This window comes from Schistocerca nitens, chromosome 2, assembly GCF_023898315.1.
Source record: "Schistocerca nitens isolate TAMUIC-IGC-003100 chromosome 2, iqSchNite1.1, whole genome shotgun sequence".
NCBI classification, from domain to species: Eukaryota; Metazoa; Arthropoda; class Insecta; order Orthoptera; family Acrididae; genus Schistocerca; species Schistocerca nitens.
The window spans coordinates 43,222,969-43,243,276 of NC_064615.1; the positions used below are offsets into that span (position 1 = coordinate 43,222,969).

Here is a 20,308-nt window from a genome sequence, read left to right on the forward strand (position 1 = left end):
CTGCAGAGGGTGGGGACTGAAGAGGAGAGTAGCAACCAGGGGATGAGGGGGATCCAGGCAGCGGGAGGTGTAGAGGATGTCGACAGGTTCGAGGAATAGGAGCAGATGGGGGAAAGGAGTGAAGTCGTAGAGGATCCGTGTGGGGGACAGGAGGCGTATACGGAAGGCGAGGTGGAGTGCATGGCGCTCGAGGATCTGGAGGGAATTATACAGGGTGTTACCAAAAGGTACGGCGAAACTTTCAGGAAACATTCCCCACACACAAATAAAGAAAAGATGTTATGTGGACATGTGTCCGGAAACGCTTAATTTCCATGTTAGAGCTCATTTTAGTTTCGTCAGTATGTATTGTACTTCCTCGATTCACCGCCAGTTGGCCCAATCGAAGGAAGGTAATGTTGACTTCGGTGCTTGAGTTGACATGCGACTCATTGCTCTACAGTACTAGCATCAAGCACATCAGTACGTAGCATCAACAGGTTAGTGTTCATCACGAACGTGGTTTTGCAGTCAGTGCAAAGTTTACAAATGCGGAGTTGGCAGATGCCCTTTCGATGTATGGATTAGCACGGGGCAATAGCCGTGGCGCGGTACGTTTGTATCGAGACAGGTTTCCAGAACGAAGGTGTCCCGACAGGAAAACATTCGAAGCAATTGATCGGCGTCTTAGGGAGCACGGAACATTCCAGCCTATGACTCGCGACTGGGGAAGACCTAGAACGACGAGGACACCTGCAATGGACGAGGCAATTCTTAGTGCAGTTGACGATAACCCTAATGTCAGCGTAAGAGAAGTTGCTGTTGTACAAGGTAACGTTGACCACGTCACTGTATGGAGAGTGCTACGGGAGAACCAGTTGTACCATGTACAGCTTGTGCAGGCACCATCAGCAGCTGATTGGCCTCCACGGGTACACTTCTGCGCATGGTTCATCCAGCAATGTGTCAATCCTCATTTCAGTGCAAATGTTCTCTTTACGGATGAGGCTTCATTCCAACGTGATCAAATTGTAAATTTTCACAATCAACATGTGTGGCCTGACGAGAATCCGCACGCAATTGTGCAATCACGTCATCAACACAGATTTTCTGTGAACGTTTGGGCAGGCATTGTTGGTGATGTCTTGATTGGGCCCCACGTTCTTCCACCTACGCTCAATGGAGCACGTTATCACGATTTCATACGGGATATTCTACCTGTGCTGCTAGAACATGTGCCTTTACAAGTACGACACAACATGTGGTTCATGCACGATGGAGCTCCTGCACATTTCAGTCGAAGTGTTCGTACGCTTCTCAACAACAGATTCGGTGACCGATGGATTGGTAGAGGCGGACCAATTCCATGGCCCCCACGCTCTCCTGACCTCAACCCTCTTGACTTTCATTTATGGGGGCATTTGAAAGCTCTTCTGTACGCAACCCCGGTACCAAATGTAGAGATTCTTCGTGCTCGTATTGTGGATGGCTGTGATACAATACGCCATTCTCCAGGGCTGCATCAGCGCATCAGGTTCAAATGGTTCAAATGGCTCTGAGCACTATGGGACTTAACATCTGAGTTCATTAGTCCCCTAGAACGTAGAACTACTTAAACGTAACTAACCTAAGGACACCACACACATCCATGCCCAAGGCAGGTTTCGAACCTGCGACCGTAGCGGTTGTGCAGTTCCAGACTGACGTGCCAAGAACCGCTCGGCTACTCTGGCCGGCCAGCGTATCAGGTATTCCATGCGACGGAGGGTGGATGCTTGTATCCTCGCTAACGGAGGACATTTTGAACATTTCCTGTAACAAAGTGTTTGAAGTCACGCTGGTACGTTCTGTTGCTGTGTGTTTCCATTCCATGATTAATGCGATTTGAAGAGAAGTAATAAAATGAGCTCTAACATGGAAAGTAAGCGTTTCCGGACCCATGTCCACATACCATATTTCCTTTCTTTGTGTGTGAGGAATGTTTGCTGAAAGTTTGGCCTTTTTGTAACACCCTGCAGAATTTGGAGGGGGGGGGGGATATCCAGGCAGGACTGGCATAACAGAGGATGGGACGGATTAAGGATTTGTAGGTGTGGATCAATTGGTCTGCCCCTGCGTGACTTATCAGCCAGGTCAGACAGTGGCAGGTACAGGGACGGTAGGGAATACGGTTGTCGTGTCGGAGGAAACAAACAGTGTCAAGTGAGGCGACTGGATGCTGGCGCCGCGCTGCTGACCTGCAGATGGTGAGGGAGCGCGTGTTGGCGTGGCAGGGCGCGAGGTGCAGCGCGCAGGCGACGGCGCGCCACAGGTGCGGCCGGCAGGCGCGGACGTCCAGCAGCGGCAGCGGTAGAGGCAGGGGGAGCGGCAGCGGCGCGGCGCCGCGACGGGACCACAGCGAGACGGCGGCGCGGGCCGCCGCGTCGGCGCGCGCGTCGCAGCTGCGGAACAGCTGCAGCGGCCGAGACACCGGCGCGCAGAACGACAGCCCGCCGCAGCCCAGCTCACACGGCTCCTCCACTGCGGGCAGCGGGCAGAGGGCGCGCTCTCACAGGCGGGCGCTACTGTGTGGCATCTACGTGAATACTACGGAAATCACATTCAAGTGCCTGGCAGAGGGTTCATCGAACCACCTTCACAATTCTCTATTATTCCAATCTCGTACAGTGCGAGGAAGGAATGAACACCTAAATCTCAGTAAGACTCAGTTTTCACAGCTCCTAACACACAATTCAACAAGAACCGATATTTTGATCAGACAGAATGGGCATATTATAAGCGAGACGGAACAGTTCCAAGTTCCTAGGCATTCGGATAGATAGTAAGCTGTTGTGGAAAGCCCAATTTCAGGATCTTGTTCAGAAACTAAATGCTGCTTTGGCGAAGAGTTCTCGGGCTTCCAGCCGGGTGGCGGTGTCTTCAATCTCCGACGTTTCGACGAGTGACATACTCGTCATCTTCTGGCGAAGTGCCGAGACCGGCATCCGCAAAGTCTCGGCATTTCGCCAGAAGATGACGAGTATGTCACTCGTCGAAACGTCGCACTTTGAAGACACCGCCACCCGGCTGGATGCCCGAGAACTCTTCGCCAGCTGTATACGCCGGTAAAGCATACATTCATAAATGCTGCTTTATTTACATAGGTAGAAATGATAATCAAAATAAAATAAGAGAAATCAGAGCTCGAACAGAAAGGTTTAGGTGTTCGTTTTTCCCGCGCGCTGTTCGTGTGTGGAATGGTATGGAGGTAGTATGATTGTGGTTCGATGAACCCTCTGCCAAGCACTTAAATGTGAATTGCAGCGTAATCATGTAGATGTAGATGCAGAACAGTATCTGAAATAAGTGACAGTTCAACACGAAAAGTAGTCTACTTCGCATATTTTCATACGCTTATGTCATATGGTATTATTTTTTGGGGTAATTCTTCCGATTCAGACAGGGTATTTTTGGCTCAAAAACGGGCTGTTCGAGCTATGTCTGGTGTAAGTTCGAGAACCTCTTGTCGACCCCCATTCAATAGTCTGGGAATTCAGACATTGCCCTCACAGTATATATTTTCTTTCATGTCGTTTGTTGTTACAATATTAGCTTATTCCCAAGAGTTAGCAGCTTTCACTCAGTTAATATTAGGCAGAAATCAAATCTGCATGTGGAATGCACTTCCTTGACTCTTGTACAGAAAGGAGTGCACAATTCTGCTGCATCCATTTTCAATAAGCTACCACAAGAACTCAAAAATCTTAGCAGTAGCCCAAACACTTTCAAGTCTAAACTGAAGAGTTTCCTCGTGGCTCACTCCTTCTATTGTGTCGAGGAGCTTCTGGAAGAGCTGAAAAATTAAGCAAATTCCAGTGTTACATTGTTGATTTTCTTCATTTAAACTTACGAATTGTCGCCTGAATATGTTACTTATATTTCATTTCATCTGTTTCTACTATCGTGTTATAATTTCATGTATTGACTCGTTCCATATCCATGGAGACTTCTCCTTAATTTGGTCCCACGGAACATAAATAAATAAAATATATCTTTCCGTGCGAGCTCTGATTTCCCTTAATTTAACGTGGTGATCATTCCTCCCTATATAGGTCGGTGTCAACAAAATATTTTCGCATTCAGAGCAGAAAGTTGGTGATTGGAATTTCGTGAGAAGATTCTGTCGCAACGAAAAACGCCTTTTATTTAACGATTTCCAGCCCAAATCCAGTATCATTTCTGTCACACTCTCTACAATATTTCGCGACAATACAAAACGTGCTACCTTTCTTTGAACTTTTTCGATGTACTCCGTCAGTCCTATCTGGTAAGAATCCCACACAGCCCAGCAGTATTCTAAAAGAGTACGGACAAGCGTAGTGTAGGCAGTCTCCTTAGTAGTCTGTTACATTTTCTAAGTGTCCTGCCAATAAAACACAGTCTTTGGTTAGCCTTCCCCACAACATTTTCTATGTGTTCCTTCCAATTTAAGTTGTTCCTAATTGTAATACCCAGGTCTTTAGTTGAATTTACGGCTTTTAGATTAGACTGATTTATCGTGTAACCGAAATTTAACGAGTTCCTTTTAGCACTCATGTGGATGACCTCACACTTTTCGTTATTTAGGTTCAACCGCCACTTTCCGCACCATTCAGATATCTTTTCTAAATCGTTTTGCACTTTCTTTTCGTCTTCTGATGACTTCATTAGTGGATAAACGACAGCGTCATCTGCAAACAACCGAAGACGGCTGCTCAGATTGTCTCCCAAATCGTTTATATAGATAAGGAACAGCAATGGGCCTATAACACTACGTTTCGGATGGATTGCCAGAAATCACTTCTGTTTTACTCGATGACTTTCCGTCAGTTATTACGAACTGTGACCTCTCTGACAGGAAATCACAAATCCAGTCACATAAGTGAGACAATATTCCATAAACACGCAATTTCAATACGAGCCGCTTGTGTGGTTAAGTGTCAAAAGCCTTCCAGAAATCCAGAAATACCGAATCGGTCTGAAATTCCTTGTCAGCAGCACTCAACACATCATGTGAATAAAGAGCTAGTTGTGTTTCACAGGAACGATGTTTTCTAAACCCATGTTGACTGTGTGCCAATAGACAGTTTTCTTCGAGGTAATTGGTTGGTTCAAATGGCTCTGAGCACTATGGGACATAACTCCTGAGGTCATCAGTCCCCAAGACTTAGAAGTACTTAAACCTAAGGACATCACACACATCCATGCCCGAGGCAGGATTCGAACCTGCGATCGTAGCGGTCACGCGGTTCCAGAATGTAGCGCCTAGAACCGCTCGGCCACTCCGGCCGGCTTTCGAGGAAATTCGTAATGTTCGAAAACAATGTATGTTCTAAAATCGTGCAACATTTCGACGTTAACGATATAGGCCGGTAATTTAGTGGATTACTCATACTACCTTTCTTGAATATTGGTGTGACCTGTGCAAGTTTCCAGTATTTGGGTACGGATCTTTCGTCGAGCGAACGGTGGAATATGATTGTTAACTACGGAGCTAATGCATCAGCATACTCCGAAAGGAATCTAATTGGTATACAGTCTGGACCAGAACATTTGCTTTTATTAAGTGATTTAAGTTGCTTCTCTACTCCGAGGATATTTACTTCTACGTTACTCAAGTTGGCAGCTGTTCTTGATTCGAATTCTGGAATATTTACTTCGTCTTCTTTTGTGAAGGCACATCGTTGTTGTGACGGGTTCTTAGTAACACAGACTACACTCATCAGCTACTGAATTATCCACCAGCATTGAGCACGAGAATAATAATAATAATAATAATAATAAATAGGGCCTTTATTTGCTTCCAACACCTTAAACACGAGCCACCCGAAGCCATACATTTCCTCCACCAACTCCAGCACAATAATCATCACACAATCAAATATAAAAATCTACCCACCTGTCTCCCCGCAGAATAGTAGTCCTAACCTGCAATAGCCTCCAACGTGTAATACCTGAAATGAGCCCCATTCCACATGCTTCCTTATGTGCTAAGTTAAATCACAAAAAAAAAAAAAAAAAATCTCGGCTTACTGACCTCGTCCATCTAATTTTACTCTAATTCATACCAATCACTCTCTCTGTCCCACTCTCATATTAAATCTCCAAAGCATCCATCCGTCCAGAGACCCCACACAGCACCTACTCTCCACAGCTCCCAAGTCTTTACTACATCTACATCTACATTTATACTCCGCAAGCCTCCCAACGGTGTGTGGCGGAGGGCACTTTACGTACCACTGTCATTACCTCTCTTTCCTGTTCCACTCGTGTATGGTTCGCGGGAAGAACGACTGCCGGAAAGCCTCCGTGCGCGCTCGAATCTCGTGATCGCCTCGGGAGGTATAAGTAGGGGGAAGCAATATAGTCGATACTTCATCCAGAAACGCACGCTCTCGAAACCTGGACAGCAGGCTACACCGCGATGCAGAGCGCCTCTCTTGCAGAGTCTGCCACTTCAGCTTGCTAAACATCTCCGTAACGCTATCAGGCTTACAAAATAACCCTGTGACGAAACGCGCAGCTCTTCTTTGGATCTTCTCTACCTCCTCTGTCAACCCGACCTGGTACGGATTCCACACTGATGAACAGTACTCTAGTATAGCTTGAACGAGTGTTTTGTAAGCCACCTCCCTTGTTGATGGACTACATTTTCTAAGGACTCTCCCATCTGGCACCCGCCTTACCAACATTTAATTTTATATGATCATTCCACTTCAAATCGTTCCGTGCGCACACTCCCAGATATTCTACAGAAGTAACTGCTACCAGTGTTTGTTCCGCTATCATATAATAATACAATAAAGGATCCTTTTTTCTATGTATTTGCAATACATTACATTTCTCTGTGTTAAGGGTCAATTGCCACTTCCTGCAACAAGTGCCCATCCGCTGCAGATCTTCCTGCATTTCGCTGCAATTTTTCTAATGCTGCAACTTCTCTGTATACTACAGCATTATCCCCGAAAAGCCGCATGGAACTTCCGACACTATCTACTAGGTCATTTATATATACTGTGAAAAGCAATGGTCCCACAACACTCCCCTGTGGCACACCAGAGATTACTTTAGCGTCTGTAGACGTCTATCCGTTGAGAACAACATGCTGTGTTCTGTTTGCTAAAAACTCTTCAATCCAGCCATAGAGCTGGTCTGATATTCCGTAGGCTCTCACTTTGTTTGACAGGCGACAGTGCGGAACTGTATCGAACGCCTTCCGGAAGTCAAGGAAAATGGCATCTACCTGGGAGCCTGTATCTAATATTATCTGGGTCTCATGAACAAATAAAGCGAGTTGTGTCTCACGCGATCGCTGTTTCCGGAATCCATGTTGATTCCTACAGAGTAGATTATGGGTTTCCAGAAATAACGTGATACGCGAGAACCTCATTGTAAGCACTAAACTCACTTTTCCTCTACCATTTACCAACCTTACTTTTAGTTAGCCACTCCGTTATCTTAGTTTACTAACACCAAATGGTACGACAGAACTGCAGTCTGTCCTGTTACCATCACCTCCTACCTTTCCTCCCTCTGTAACCACTCCATGTGCTTTGCTAGCGCAATCTCAATCGCTCTTTCCTCCCAGACCGTTACTGTTGATACAGAAAGTGGCACCTCTTTTCCATTACCCTCAACCAGTGGCTCTTTCAGGCACTTGTTCCTTCAGACTACTGATTTGTTTCATCGGGAGAGATGGGCACCTTGGCAGGTATCGTCCTCCCTGGCGACGCTGGAGAAGAACAAGACGTCTATGTCTGTCCCAGTAGGTCGTTACCACCAATGTTGTGGGTTCGGAATTGAGGAACCTGATGTCTGCTCCCTTAACTGAGAAACACGCTTTGACACGTGCCTAGAGACAGAATTTTCTGTTCGTTAAGTGTAGATTTTACCACAATTAGCCGTCCGCGGCTCGTGTTCATGCCCTTTATTGTTTGTCATCTTCTCTTTACGATACTACCGCTCATTTTCTTATTCGATTTACTGGCGTCACGAAGTTCCTGTCTTACCCGCCCGTGAGTGGCAGCAGCAGCGCTTACCGATAAGAGCACTGTCTTATTATCCTTGAAGCGACCGCTAGTATTTCCGGCTCGTCGTGTGTCTGGAGTTCAGTCGGGACGCAGCAGCAGTGAAGTCAGGGACGGAGCGCCAGTGAGGTGCGGACAGCCACTGCTCGCCGACCGCTTGCGACACACATGAAAAACTGTCACACTGAAGAAAATTAGTGCGGGACGACCGTTGGTTGGTCGTTCGGTTGGTCGTCTCATCGGGCGACGTGTGTTTGGTCATATATATGAAGACAGTAACTGTTCTTGAAAGAACAGATAGTGTTGATGACCGTGCAGCTTTTCCCTGAAATAAATGATGACTAACTGAAACCCTCAGCTGCCGACAGGTTTTGTTGATATACCTCGATGTGGACAGCTGAAAATGTGTGCCCCGACCGGGACTCGAACCCGGGATGTCCTGCTTACATGGCAGATGCTCTATCCATCTGAGCCACCGAGGACACAGATGAGAGCGCGACTGCAGGGACTTATCCCTTGCACGCTTCCCGTGAGACTCACATTCCCAACTGTCCACAATTTCACGTATGTACCTTGACCGTTTCTGGGCCTCGTCAGTTGGTCATCTTGCCGGACGTGAGTCGGTTCCTTCCTGGTGCAGAGATATCGTCGCCGATGCGCAAGAGTTACCTCTGCATGGTTGGGTCCGAGCCAGTGTGCCCGGCTCACCGTGTCTCCGAATTCCGAACGGACATCCAGTTGAGTCGGGTTGGAGGTGCATTCAGCTTCGGATAGCCAAGACTCGCCCGACCGTTTCCGACACACGTAACTTCAGTGGGAACGACCTGGGTTGGTCGTTCTTTCGGTCGTCTCATCGGACTACGTGTATTTGGTCGCTGACCGCTTGTGGAAACTCTCTTTGCGTCGAATTCATTCGTCCTTGTTGTCCCACAGTGATTGCCTTTATGATTGATCGAGTTCTTGTGCAAGTGTGTTTACTTAGAACCGTGTGTAGCTTCTGTGATTTCCATTGAGAATAAAGTTGTGTGTTTTGGTGTAACTAACGGTAATTGATCTTGGCCGCTTTCCACCATCTGATTCGGTTTGTAATAGGAAACACGAGATTCCAACAATGTTTGCAAAGTTTGAAAAGTTGATCGAGTTGAGTTGTTCATCTTGATATGACAGTTGGCCTAGTATTTTATATTCCTGGATTTACTTCTCACTTTCAAAAACTAAACATGTCTGCGAATGAGGGGGACGGTGTTCTGGCCACCTTACATGCGAAGGCAGTGGCTCGCAAGGTCTGTCTTCATGCGTTCTCTTTCCGAAATCCCCAAAGGTAGTTTCATTAGTACAGTTACAGTTGGAGGACATCAGTTCAGACCTCAAGGTGGAGAAAAATAGGATTTGACATCACACCTACAGACCGAGACCTCAACTTTCACAAAAAAAAGCATTCCACTCAAGCCTAGGATGAATACCTGTTTCCGGCACATTGTTGTCAGTTTCTGTAACTACTATGTGGAGCACCAGGACCCATTCCCAGTGCCGCCACAGTTTATTCCTTGGTCGGAGGAAAGAACTAGTGTGCATTCGGCCTTCTGACGCCTGTTGAGGAGCTGCTTGATTCAGAAGTATGGGTTCCAAGGTCAGGAGAGACGACAATGGCCAGGAGAGTGGTCTGCTGACCCCATACGCCTCCGTACCTAATTCAAATGACGACATTGGCAGGGGATGATACAGCGGTCGGTTGGTCCCGATTGGCCCATCTAGCCCAGAACGTGGAGTTTTGCTTTGCTTTGCTTCATGATGCATCCAGTGCTCACCCTATTATCCTTAGTTTCTCACTGAAAGCGATGAACAAAATGTAGGGAGGCACACCTAATTCCGTGATATTTTTCAGCTAGTGTTATGCTGTACACCTGAATGTAAAAGGGGCATTAAAATAACAACTCAGGTAGGCAGATAGAACGTGCTAGAAAATTTTTTTAACCCCGACGCTAACGGAGGGGTGTTACAACTTTAACTTGTGTGTCTGTGTATCTGTCTGCGGCACCGTAGCTCCCAAATGAAAGGTCCGATTTTAGTATAGTTGCTTTTATTTGAAAAATGGTTCAATTGCGATGGTTCTTGCCAATGTTCTACGAAAGTCTGTTCAGCAGTTCAGATGATGATGATGTTCAGATGTGTGTGAAATCTTGTGGGACTTAACTGCTAAGGTCATCAGTCCCTAAGCTTACACACTACTTAACCTAAATTATCCTAAGGACAAACACACACACCCATGCCCGAGGGAGGACTCGAACCTCCGCCGGGACCAGCCATACAGTCCATGACTGCAGCGCCCCAGACCGCTCGGCTAATCCTGCGCGGCTCCAGCAGTTCAAATTGCATGAGCTAAATTAAGTATGAATGTTTTCCTCCAGCGCGCTTTCTTGATATACGCTACACAACACATAAGAGCTGCATCAAGTTACGTAGTACTAGATCTAAATAAAATCCCACGACAACTTATGTGTATCGTTTACGGTTGAACACCAATGATGATGTTTGTCTTTTGAAATGTATCTGTGCATCTATCTGTGGCATCGTAGCTCCTGAATGAAAGGCCACATTTTAGTACAGTTTTTTTTTTATTCGAAAGCTGGTTTAATCGGGATGGTTCTTAGCTATGTCCCATAAATGTCTGTTCAGCTGTTCAGATTTCACAATCTAAATTAACTAAACACTTTTCATATTAAAAAAGGACATCACTTCCTAATGTTCGCAGAATATTAGGAAGTGTTTTCTTTTTTGAATACTAAATCAAATGATTTTTTCCTAATAGTTTAGGCAGACTATTGCAAGAGTGCGCAAAGGCAGCCCACTTTCTTCCAACTTGATTTAAATTTAACGCCACTGTATATTGCTTATTTTAACAAAATAAGCTAAATATGTATGAAAACGTATTCAGTTAATATATGAGTGAATTAAAAAGATCAAGTAAATCACGTAAGTGAAAAGTTCGCAGTTTCTTGTTTCGTCCCGGAAGATATTTTGTGTGAATGTGGGGATAGAGTGTCGTTAGTACTATGTCTGCCAGTAAAATATGAAGTTTAAAAATCATGAAATAAAACTTAAAAATTAACACAAAAAACCTCTAAAAAGTAAAAGATAACCTATATTATTCCTTTACCTTTAATAATATGTTACTACTTATATTACACTTAAAGTTTTTAGTTTTTAGTTTTTAAGGGTTTTTGTGTCCTCTTTTTTAAAGTTTTAATTTTAGTTTTATTTGACGAGTATGGTCAAGTTACGCGAATTCTTTACAGACGAATAGAAAAACTGGTAGAAGCCGACCTTGGGGAAGATCAGTTTGGATACCGTAGAAATGTTGGAACACGTGAGGCAATACTGACCCTACGACTTATCTTAGAAGATAGATTAAGGAAAGGCAAACCCCCGTTTCTAGCATTTGTAGACTTAGAGAAAGCTTTTGACAATGTTGACTGGAATACTCTCTTTCAGATTCTGAAGGTGGCAGGGGTAAAAGACAGGAAGCGAAAGGCTATTTACAATTTGTACAGAAACCAGATGGCAGTTACAAGAGTCGAGGGACATGAAAGGGAAGCAGTGGTTGGGAAGGGAGCAGGGTTGTAAGAGTACTGGGGCTAGGCTGGTACCATCCCAAAATAGCGTTATCCAAAATGGCGGCGATGACGTCATCCTAGATAGCGGCTGTGACGTCAATCAAGATTGCGGATTTTGGCGCGAAAGTGTCACGCCACCCACGCCCAGAAAAATGGCGCGAAGTTCAAATTCCAACATGATAATCCATCACACCCCCGTTATCTCTACTAAGCAAAGAAAATGGCGGGAAAAAAGGACATGTCTTCATTATCTAACCAGTTTCAAGCATATGTGTTCTCCACTGGGTCTGGACTCCAACTGGCTTAGTTCATATTGGTGCCAGCAGATGGCGCCACACTGACGTCTGATTATGACACAAGTACCGTCATTCAGGATGGCTGCACCCAATGTACGCACCGCGAGCTCCCAAGCCCAACTGGCTTATTTCATGTCGGTGCCACCAGAGGATTCAACAGCGACGACGGGTGATGACAGAAGTACTGGTATTCAAGATGACGGCACACACTGTGTTCACCACGATCTCCAGAGCCCAACTGACTTAGTTCAAATCGTGGCCACAAGAGGGCGCTACCGTGAAGTCGAGTGATGATACAAGATCATCTGCTGTCTCTCGCGCATGCGTTATAACCGGACATGCGCCACGTCAGTGGTCCACGTGCGACGGACTGCTTACGTCACACACCCTCGGCCGCAACCTCCATATTCGCGCGAGACATAGTCTTCTGTAAATAAGCTAACCAAAGTAACACCCACATCGCGCATCTAACATATTTATTACTGAAGTACTTAATTCCATTTCAATTTTAATCATATTCAATAACTCAATTTACAATTTCAATATTCAATCATAAAATGAGAAGTTCCACATTTTTCCACCATCAGCGTGTTGTTCATCCATGACCTAGCACACCCCACCCCTAGAATGCTGCACTCCTGTTGGCTACTGCATTAGTCAAGTGATTCGACCTGACAGAACCTAGGACTTGCAATCAGTTTTCACCAATGCCACACCCACCTGGACTTGGAATCAAATAATTAAAGTCTACACCACGATCCTCAGCCCAGCACCACACCCCCTTACCGATCCATGTTGGCAGGCTAACCTGTACTAACGTGTACTAGTGTGCACAGTGCATGACGTCATCCAAGATGGTGGGGAGAAATGACGGGAAAACAGATCTGAACACAAGTCTTTATTTTGCATGCAGTGTCTCCACCATGAGGTTTACTGTCCAACTGACGTAGTACACATTACTGCCATCTGAACTGTCATCCCGCCTATGACCTAATCCCAGATGGTGGTCTGTAGGGGCGAGAATTATGCTAAAATTACTCATGCTGCTCTAGGCTGCTGGGGAAAGTAAGGAAGGAGTCCACTCTATTTACTTTCGAACATTTTATTTAGAAATCTAATATATTTATCACACTGAGGCAAAACACTCTCCATCTTACGCCTGCGCTCACAATACACAGTCTGCAGACAACTCCTAATTCACGCAAATCATTTAATTACAGGCATTCACAATCCTCCTAAATAATTCAGCACACGTATGTCTAGACACGCTCAGTACTCGTAAACTGTCCAAATAACTCATAGCACAACCTACACACCTCCTCGCAAAATAATTCAATCAACGCCCGCAAGCACCCTCCGCCAACCCCTGTCCAGTAGAGCGCACATACAAGCCCAGTGACGTGGCGCGGCCGTCAGCTGTCAAACCACGCACAGGCACCCACCCGGGTCCCGTAAGTGGCTACTTCTCATTCATAATACATTTCTGAGAAATTCCTATTCAAATATGTGTTCACCTAGACGCCTGTGACGAAACGATCGCCGGCCGAAGTGGCCGTGCGGTTAAAGGCGCTGCAGTCTGGAACCGCAAGACCGCTACGGTCGCAGGTTCGAATCCTGCCTCGGGCATGGATGTTTGTGATGTCCTTAGGTTAGTTAGGTTTAACTAGTTCTAAGTTCTAGGGGACTAATGACCTCAGCAGTTGAGTCCCATAGTGCTCAGAGCCATTTGAACCATTTTTGAACGAAGCGATCGGGCGGGAGCGAAGACATATTTACAGAGCGCAAACGCTAGAATCTCGTTCGTGCGCATTTGCAGTCGACGCAGCCATCAGCTGCCAAAGCACACACAGACGTCCATTTACGGCCTCGCGAAGTGAGGTGCCTACAGCTCGGGTCCCACGCGCTCCGTCACAGTCCCCGAGCCGGTGTCGCCAAACACCGGTTCCCCAGTTGACACTCTGGTACTTAAAATCTCGCAACAATATCTTGATGTTTTGGTTATGAAAATTATTTCGCTTATGGAACATGAAATATATGTAGAGTGGTTTGTACCCTGAAGTAATAGTATACGACTGTAGCTCAGTTTTTAAAATTTCATTGTAGCTTCTCTCCATGATACTTGTTGACTTAATGTCTATATCCGGAATTATCTCTCAATCATACTGTTCACGATGACATTCTAATAGCATCTTAATTCATTCAACTTTTAGTCTTCGGTCGTTTACCCCTCTGTGTATCTTGAAATTGTAAAATGTCCCATGAACGTTGTTTGCATTGATGGTAAGACTCCTTTCTCTTGACAGTCCTTCAGTATTTAATGGTCATAGTTTCTGGTCTTGAGGAGATCCAATTATGTGTGGTTGTTATGTTTCTCCGATGTCTGCCAATGGTAGAAAGATTAGCTGTGGACGCTAGTTCAACGTTTCCATGGTGTGCCCGATTGCGTTCTCTCTACAGCAGTTATTTGCGGAGGTTTCTTCCATGTACTCAAGCAGCAATTACGGCGTGCCCTATTTTAGTCACAGAGACTGCAGGGGGAACCACGTTCGTATTACTTAAATTTATTCTACTTTTAGACTGAAGTCTGCCACTGCTGCATTTCTTTCCCAAATTAACCTTTAACTCTATGATAGACCATGATATGACACATCATATCTCGCCATCGGATGCTACTCACTAAGAACGACGATACTGATGATGATTTTTGGTTTTTGGGACGCTCATCAGCGCCCGTACGAAGTCCCAATTTTACGCAGTCCAATCTCGCCACGTTCACAAATGATGATGAAATGACGAGGACAATACAAACACTCAGTCTCCTGGATGACGATACTGACTTATCCTCGTACGTTGATTTCGTGCAACCTGCGCTAATAAACGCAATAATTATACACTGTTGTTCTACAAACTGACGGAAAAAGCCTTCAGATTCATATTTCATCATATCTGCAAACTGTCCGTAGAATTCTGATGCGACTCAACTGCACGCGACACTTCCGTACGGCACATGAACAACGATTCCCTGCTCGCACTCTGGCGCGTGACTATCAGCGTTTGCACACTCGTGAACGTAACACCAAGACGGTGTTCTTGCCGGAAAAAGGCGCGCTCAGCTCTGAAATCTGCAGACAAGCATCGACGTGCAAGGGGTACGATTTACCACGTCACACCTCTATCGGTAGTAATATTCCTTATAAGTTTTTAGCGGAAAAACAACATTTGAAACGGCGGCAAAAACCTTGTGCATCAAATGCGTGTGTAACAGTTAAAACCGCCAATAGCCAAAAACATACTTGTTCTAATACGCCTCAAACAAGAAGGTAAGATCAGCAACAGAAAAGTATGACAATCTGTGCAATGCATGCAGTCATAACTAACAGCATCATGTGAGAAAGAAAATAAACAAAACCCACTGAAGGTAGCACGGTAAGTGCTAAAACACGTTTAGGTACAGCAACAGCACTTAAGCGGTTTCTTGCTTAAGATGGACTTTCGCTCCATCTTTTTTCGCCAATCATGAAAAGTAGGAAGAGCTACAGCATCCAAAAGATCATTATCCACTACTTATACAAAAAGTTCCGAGATTAATTTTGTTCCTGGTGTATAAGGGAGATAAGCGCAGCAGCTAGTAGCTACAGTGGCAACTTGAACTAATAACTGTTAACAACCGATATGCGAAGTTTCAAACAATTCGGATAGATGACACAGCGGTATTGAACCATGAAAATGGTGCCTATGGAAGACAGTCGTTAAGAGCGATGTGCTGTAATTAAATTCGTGAGTGGCGAGACTTGGTGTTAGGAGCACGAATCTACCACACACCGACAAAGTGCAGAATGGGTTTCTGATGGTCCACCAAGACCGAAGCAGGTGTGAAAGATAGATCGAAAGTCAAAATGTTACTCAACAACTTTTTGGCGCTCACAGCATTATCACATCTTCTTCGGTATTTGCGAACTGTTCTACACTATATCGTCATGTGGTTAAGTTCGTATTGATATAAACAAGTGTCGTCACCCATGAATTCCATTACAGCCCATTGTCTCGAACAAGTGTTTTCCGATGCACCATTTTGATGGGTCATTGCGACTGGCTATCTTATTTATATTTATTTAACTAGATATGATCTCTCTTCTGTAGTAGGTTCCCACTTTGTAACCAACAGGCACGTATTAGCGTATAAAGCCAGCTTGATACCAGCCCTGAGAACAGCAACGTCAGTGGGCTCACAAGGATTAGAAAGAGAGCGAAAACGCCAAAAACTGTGGAAAAACTGTGGACTGGCATAAATGCATAACAATAATGTAGCAAGCCTTATTTGGCAGAGCAGTTACGTTTAGCTGTCAGCCCGCCAATATTGATACCAAATACGGACTTAGTTAGTGCAACGCCTTAGGAGCAGTAGAGGGGACCTAACTAAACCGTGATTGGCAGGCACCCGCAAGAGACCTACGGGACTGGCTAAGAGGCTTTAAGTAGGAAAAACAGAGGTCCCACGCTACTCTTTAAAACCCCTAGATTCCGCATTTTGGCAGAGTTCTCAGTCAGACTACTGTATTTGGGCGCCGAATCCGCGTCTGTCGACTCCAGCCTCGGTCCAGCTCCGCATAAGTCTGCTCTCTCACTTGGAGTGCCTCAATGAACAGTGTCACATTCAGTATCTTTTGTTTTGCAACTAAGTTGTTGCCTTAGGATGCTGCTAGTGCTTGCTACTGTGGTTGGCATCCACTCCTGGGACTTCTACACTGGCTTCTGTTGTAACAGTGTTATTCATGCTTTTTCTAACCCTAGAACTAGCCTACAGTGTATTAGTTAGTCCTGTCTGGAATAAACAACTATTTCAAAACCCTGTCTGTCCAAGAGTCTCCACAAGGATTTCCCTACCGAGTCTCACCAGCTGAATTTCTAGTAAATGCCTGTACCAGTGTTGGCTCAGACAGAAGAAAACAAATGCCTTCACTGTGAATTGTCCTTCTGCCTTCTGCTCTGTACCGCTCGAGAGCGCAGACTGACCAGCAACCCCTTTTACCCTCTCCCACCTATGTCAGGACACGACAACTCGAGGTTTTCGGCGTACATGTGGTATTTGCAGCAGAACAATACTATCTGTCGAAATTGTTTGAAATTTCGTACATCTGTTTGTGAGATGGCAAGAACTATGCCCCTTACATGAAGACATTAAAGATCACCGAACTCACGTTGAGCGAACAGTAGGGCTGAACAAAAATGACTGACAAGGCACAATGCATCTTGTAGAGGGTATAGTATGGACGTATTGGAATAATTAATGTTGGGTGATGGTTTTAAAGTAATTCACGCCACATGAAAACTTTGTGGAAAAGCGTCGATTTGCTGGAGGCTAGTTTATCCCAGGGAAGTATTCAGAGTTGATCGTGGCCGGGTGGTGGCGAGCGGCCCGGGAGCAGCGAAGGGAAGCGACAATAGGCAGCTTAGGGCGGCTCAAACTCTGAGAAAGCGGTAACAGGGCGCGGCCTCCAGCTGGCTTAAGATGAGTGACAGTGAGGGGGTGGTTGACCCCATGCTGGTGTACCGTGAAGCAGACGGAGAACTTGTATGTCTGTTGATAAATGTCCGTTGTCCCGTTTTCAGTGAAACATACGAGAAAGCCGCACAAAGCTATGGTGGAGCAGTCAACAGAGGCCGAAATATGCGTGTTCGTGACTATAGCAACTTCACACTGAATTCATGGTCCACAGAGTCTGAAGTAAATCAGGTGAAGAGCAACAGAATGAAATACGCCGGCCTCCGATGGGAACGTAGAACCAAGGAATTGGAAGAACTCTCCTGGGAGTCAGAATTTCGGAAAAATTGGTGTTTTATGCAGTTGCTAACCTTAATGGGTGGCCTGGGAGGAGGTAAATAGCAGAAGTCGAGGAAGGGAAATTTTATGGGAATTTGTTCACTTTTCAGAGCAGGCATTGGTCGGCGCTGGGAAGCGACACACAATTAACACGACTTGCGCTGCAATTGGGCGTAAGTGATTTTGTTGGAGGGGAAACTGAGGCGAAGAGCAGACTGGCAGAAGTCTCCGTGGAGGTTCTCTGTTCCCAGCTTGCCTAGAGTGCAGACCTGGCGCTCTTTACTCAGCTTGCCTGAGAGAGTGAGCATCTCTGCAGTTTAGGACTTAGCAAACAGAACGATTGAGCTTGTAGATAGAAAGTTTTCGTTCAGCTATGTGCTGAGCAAGATAGCTAGGAGTGAATAGACGAGCACAGCCTTGCAGCACCACGAGGCCGGCCGTCGTCCGCACAATGATGCCACCCCACCACACTGAATTCGGTAATATTGCGCCTGCTCTGGCTTGGGTTAGGCCACTGATTAATTTGTAGGATCACGTTGGCAAAGTTTCCACATGGGTTTCATGGGCCGTGTATTGTAGAATTCTTCTCGCACTTTGGATTACGCCTGGGTCAGTCAATAGGAATTAATTTTGATTTATCGCTCTTTACTCCACGTAAACACAATTTGTTCCCTCTGCCTGTGGGGAGAGTCATGTAATGTGATGATTGAAGGTCTGAGTTAAAATAAATTTGTGCTAATCGACTGCATCTGTTTTCAATCAAGTAGTTGAAATCCCAAGTCATTTTCTTAATTAATTTTATGTTCAACATTTGCATCTGGTGTTCAATAGCTGAATATAACATCAATGTACACCCCTTTTTAATTAAAAGGGATCAGTTCGGAATCAATTAATGTCAACACTGCCACCGCAGTTCAATCAGGAGTCACAGGGCCTCATTACTTTCTTTGCGTTATCTGATAATGCGGCAGTTTTGCACTCTCTGATGATCTGTTAGTCAATTAACTGGGGTGAACACACACCAAAACCAGATAAGTGACAGGTGGTGTGTTACATATTGTTCATAGTTGTTAGCTCAAGTTTCCACCATAGTTACTGGGCTGACGTCGTTTGTACAGCAAGAATACTAACAGTCTCGGAACATTTTTTGACCGACCTTGTACGATACTTATTATCCACGGCATGTATCACAAACGGGCACAAATCTTGATACTGACATTGTACTTTAATTTTGCTCTTTCACAGCTACACGCATAGGTATCCGCATCGGCACAAACTTCTGGTTATGGCGTTCTGCCGGACAGCCCTCTTCTACCTCTACATCTACATTTATACTCCGCAAGCCTCCCAACGGTGTGTGGCGAAGGGCACTTTACGTGCCACTGTCATTACCTCCCTTTTCTGTTCCAGTCGCATATGGTTCGCGGGAAGAATGACTGTCTGAAAGCCTCCGTGCTTGCTCGAATCTCTCTAATTTTACATTCGTGGTCTCCTCGGGAGGTATAAGTAGGGGGAAGCAATATATTCGATACCTCATCCAGAAACGCACCCTCTCTAAACCTGGCGAGCAAGCTACACCGCGATGCAGAGTGCCTCTCTTGCCGAGTCTGCCACTTGAGTTTGCTAAACATCTCCGTAACGCTATCACGGTTACCAAATAACCTTGTGACGAAACGCTCCGCTCTTCTTTGGATCTTCTCTATCTCCTCCGTCAAGCCGATCTGTTATGGATCCCACACTGATGAGCAATACTCAAGTATAGGTCGAACGAGTGTTTTGTAAGCCACCTCCTTTGTCAATGGACTACATTTTCTAAGGACTCTCCCAATGAATCTCAACCTGGTACCCGCCATACCAACAATTAATTTTATATGATGATTCCACTTCAAATCGTTCCACACGCATACTCCCAGATATTTTACAGAAGTAACTGCTACCAGTTTTTGTTCCGCTATCATATAATCATACAATAAAGGATCCTTCTTTCTATGTATTCGCAATAGATTAAATTTGTCTATGTTAAGGGTCAGTTGTCACTCCCTGCACCAAGTGCCTATCCGCTGCAGATCTTCCCGCATTTCGCTACAATTTTCTAATGCTGCAACTTCTCTGTATACTACAGCATCATCCGCGAAAAGCCGCATGGAACTTCCGACACTATCTAGTAGGTCATTTATATATATTGTGAAAAGCAATGGTCCCATAACACTCCCCTGTGGCACGCCAGAGGTTACTCTAACGTCTGTAGACGTCTCTGCATTGATAACAACATGCTGTTTTCTGTTTGCTAAAAACTCTTCAATTCAGCCACACAGCTGGTCTGATATTCCGTAGGCTCTTACTCTGTTTATCAGGCGACAGTGCGGAACTGTATCGAACGCCTTCCGGAAGTCAAGGAAAATAGCATCTACCTGGGAACCTGTATCTAATATTTTCTGGGTCTCATGAACAAATAAAGCGGTGAGGCGAAGTGCCGGCCTACCTTCCTGGACGCAGGTGAGCAGCGCCACCTCGGCGGAGTCCTCGAGGCAGTGGGCGCTGAACTGCGGCCAG

At 45.5% G+C, this 20,308-nt stretch overlaps 1 protein-coding gene across 1 annotated transcript in view; it reads right to left on the reverse strand.

The window, feature by feature from the left end:
- Window positions 1–20,308, reverse strand: part of LOC126234308 (reversion-inducing cysteine-rich protein with Kazal motifs-like) — a 354,561-nt gene that overhangs the window by 77,282 nt on the left and 256,971 nt on the right. The window contains exons 9-10 of the mRNA XM_049942994.1: window positions 20,238–20,298; window positions 2,217–2,499 (exon numbers count right to left, since the gene is read on the reverse strand). Of these exons, the coding sequence (XP_049798951.1) occupies window positions 2,217–2,499; window positions 20,238–20,298 (344 nt within the window). The remainder of the gene's footprint in view (window positions 1–2,216; window positions 2,500–20,237; window positions 20,299–20,308) is intronic.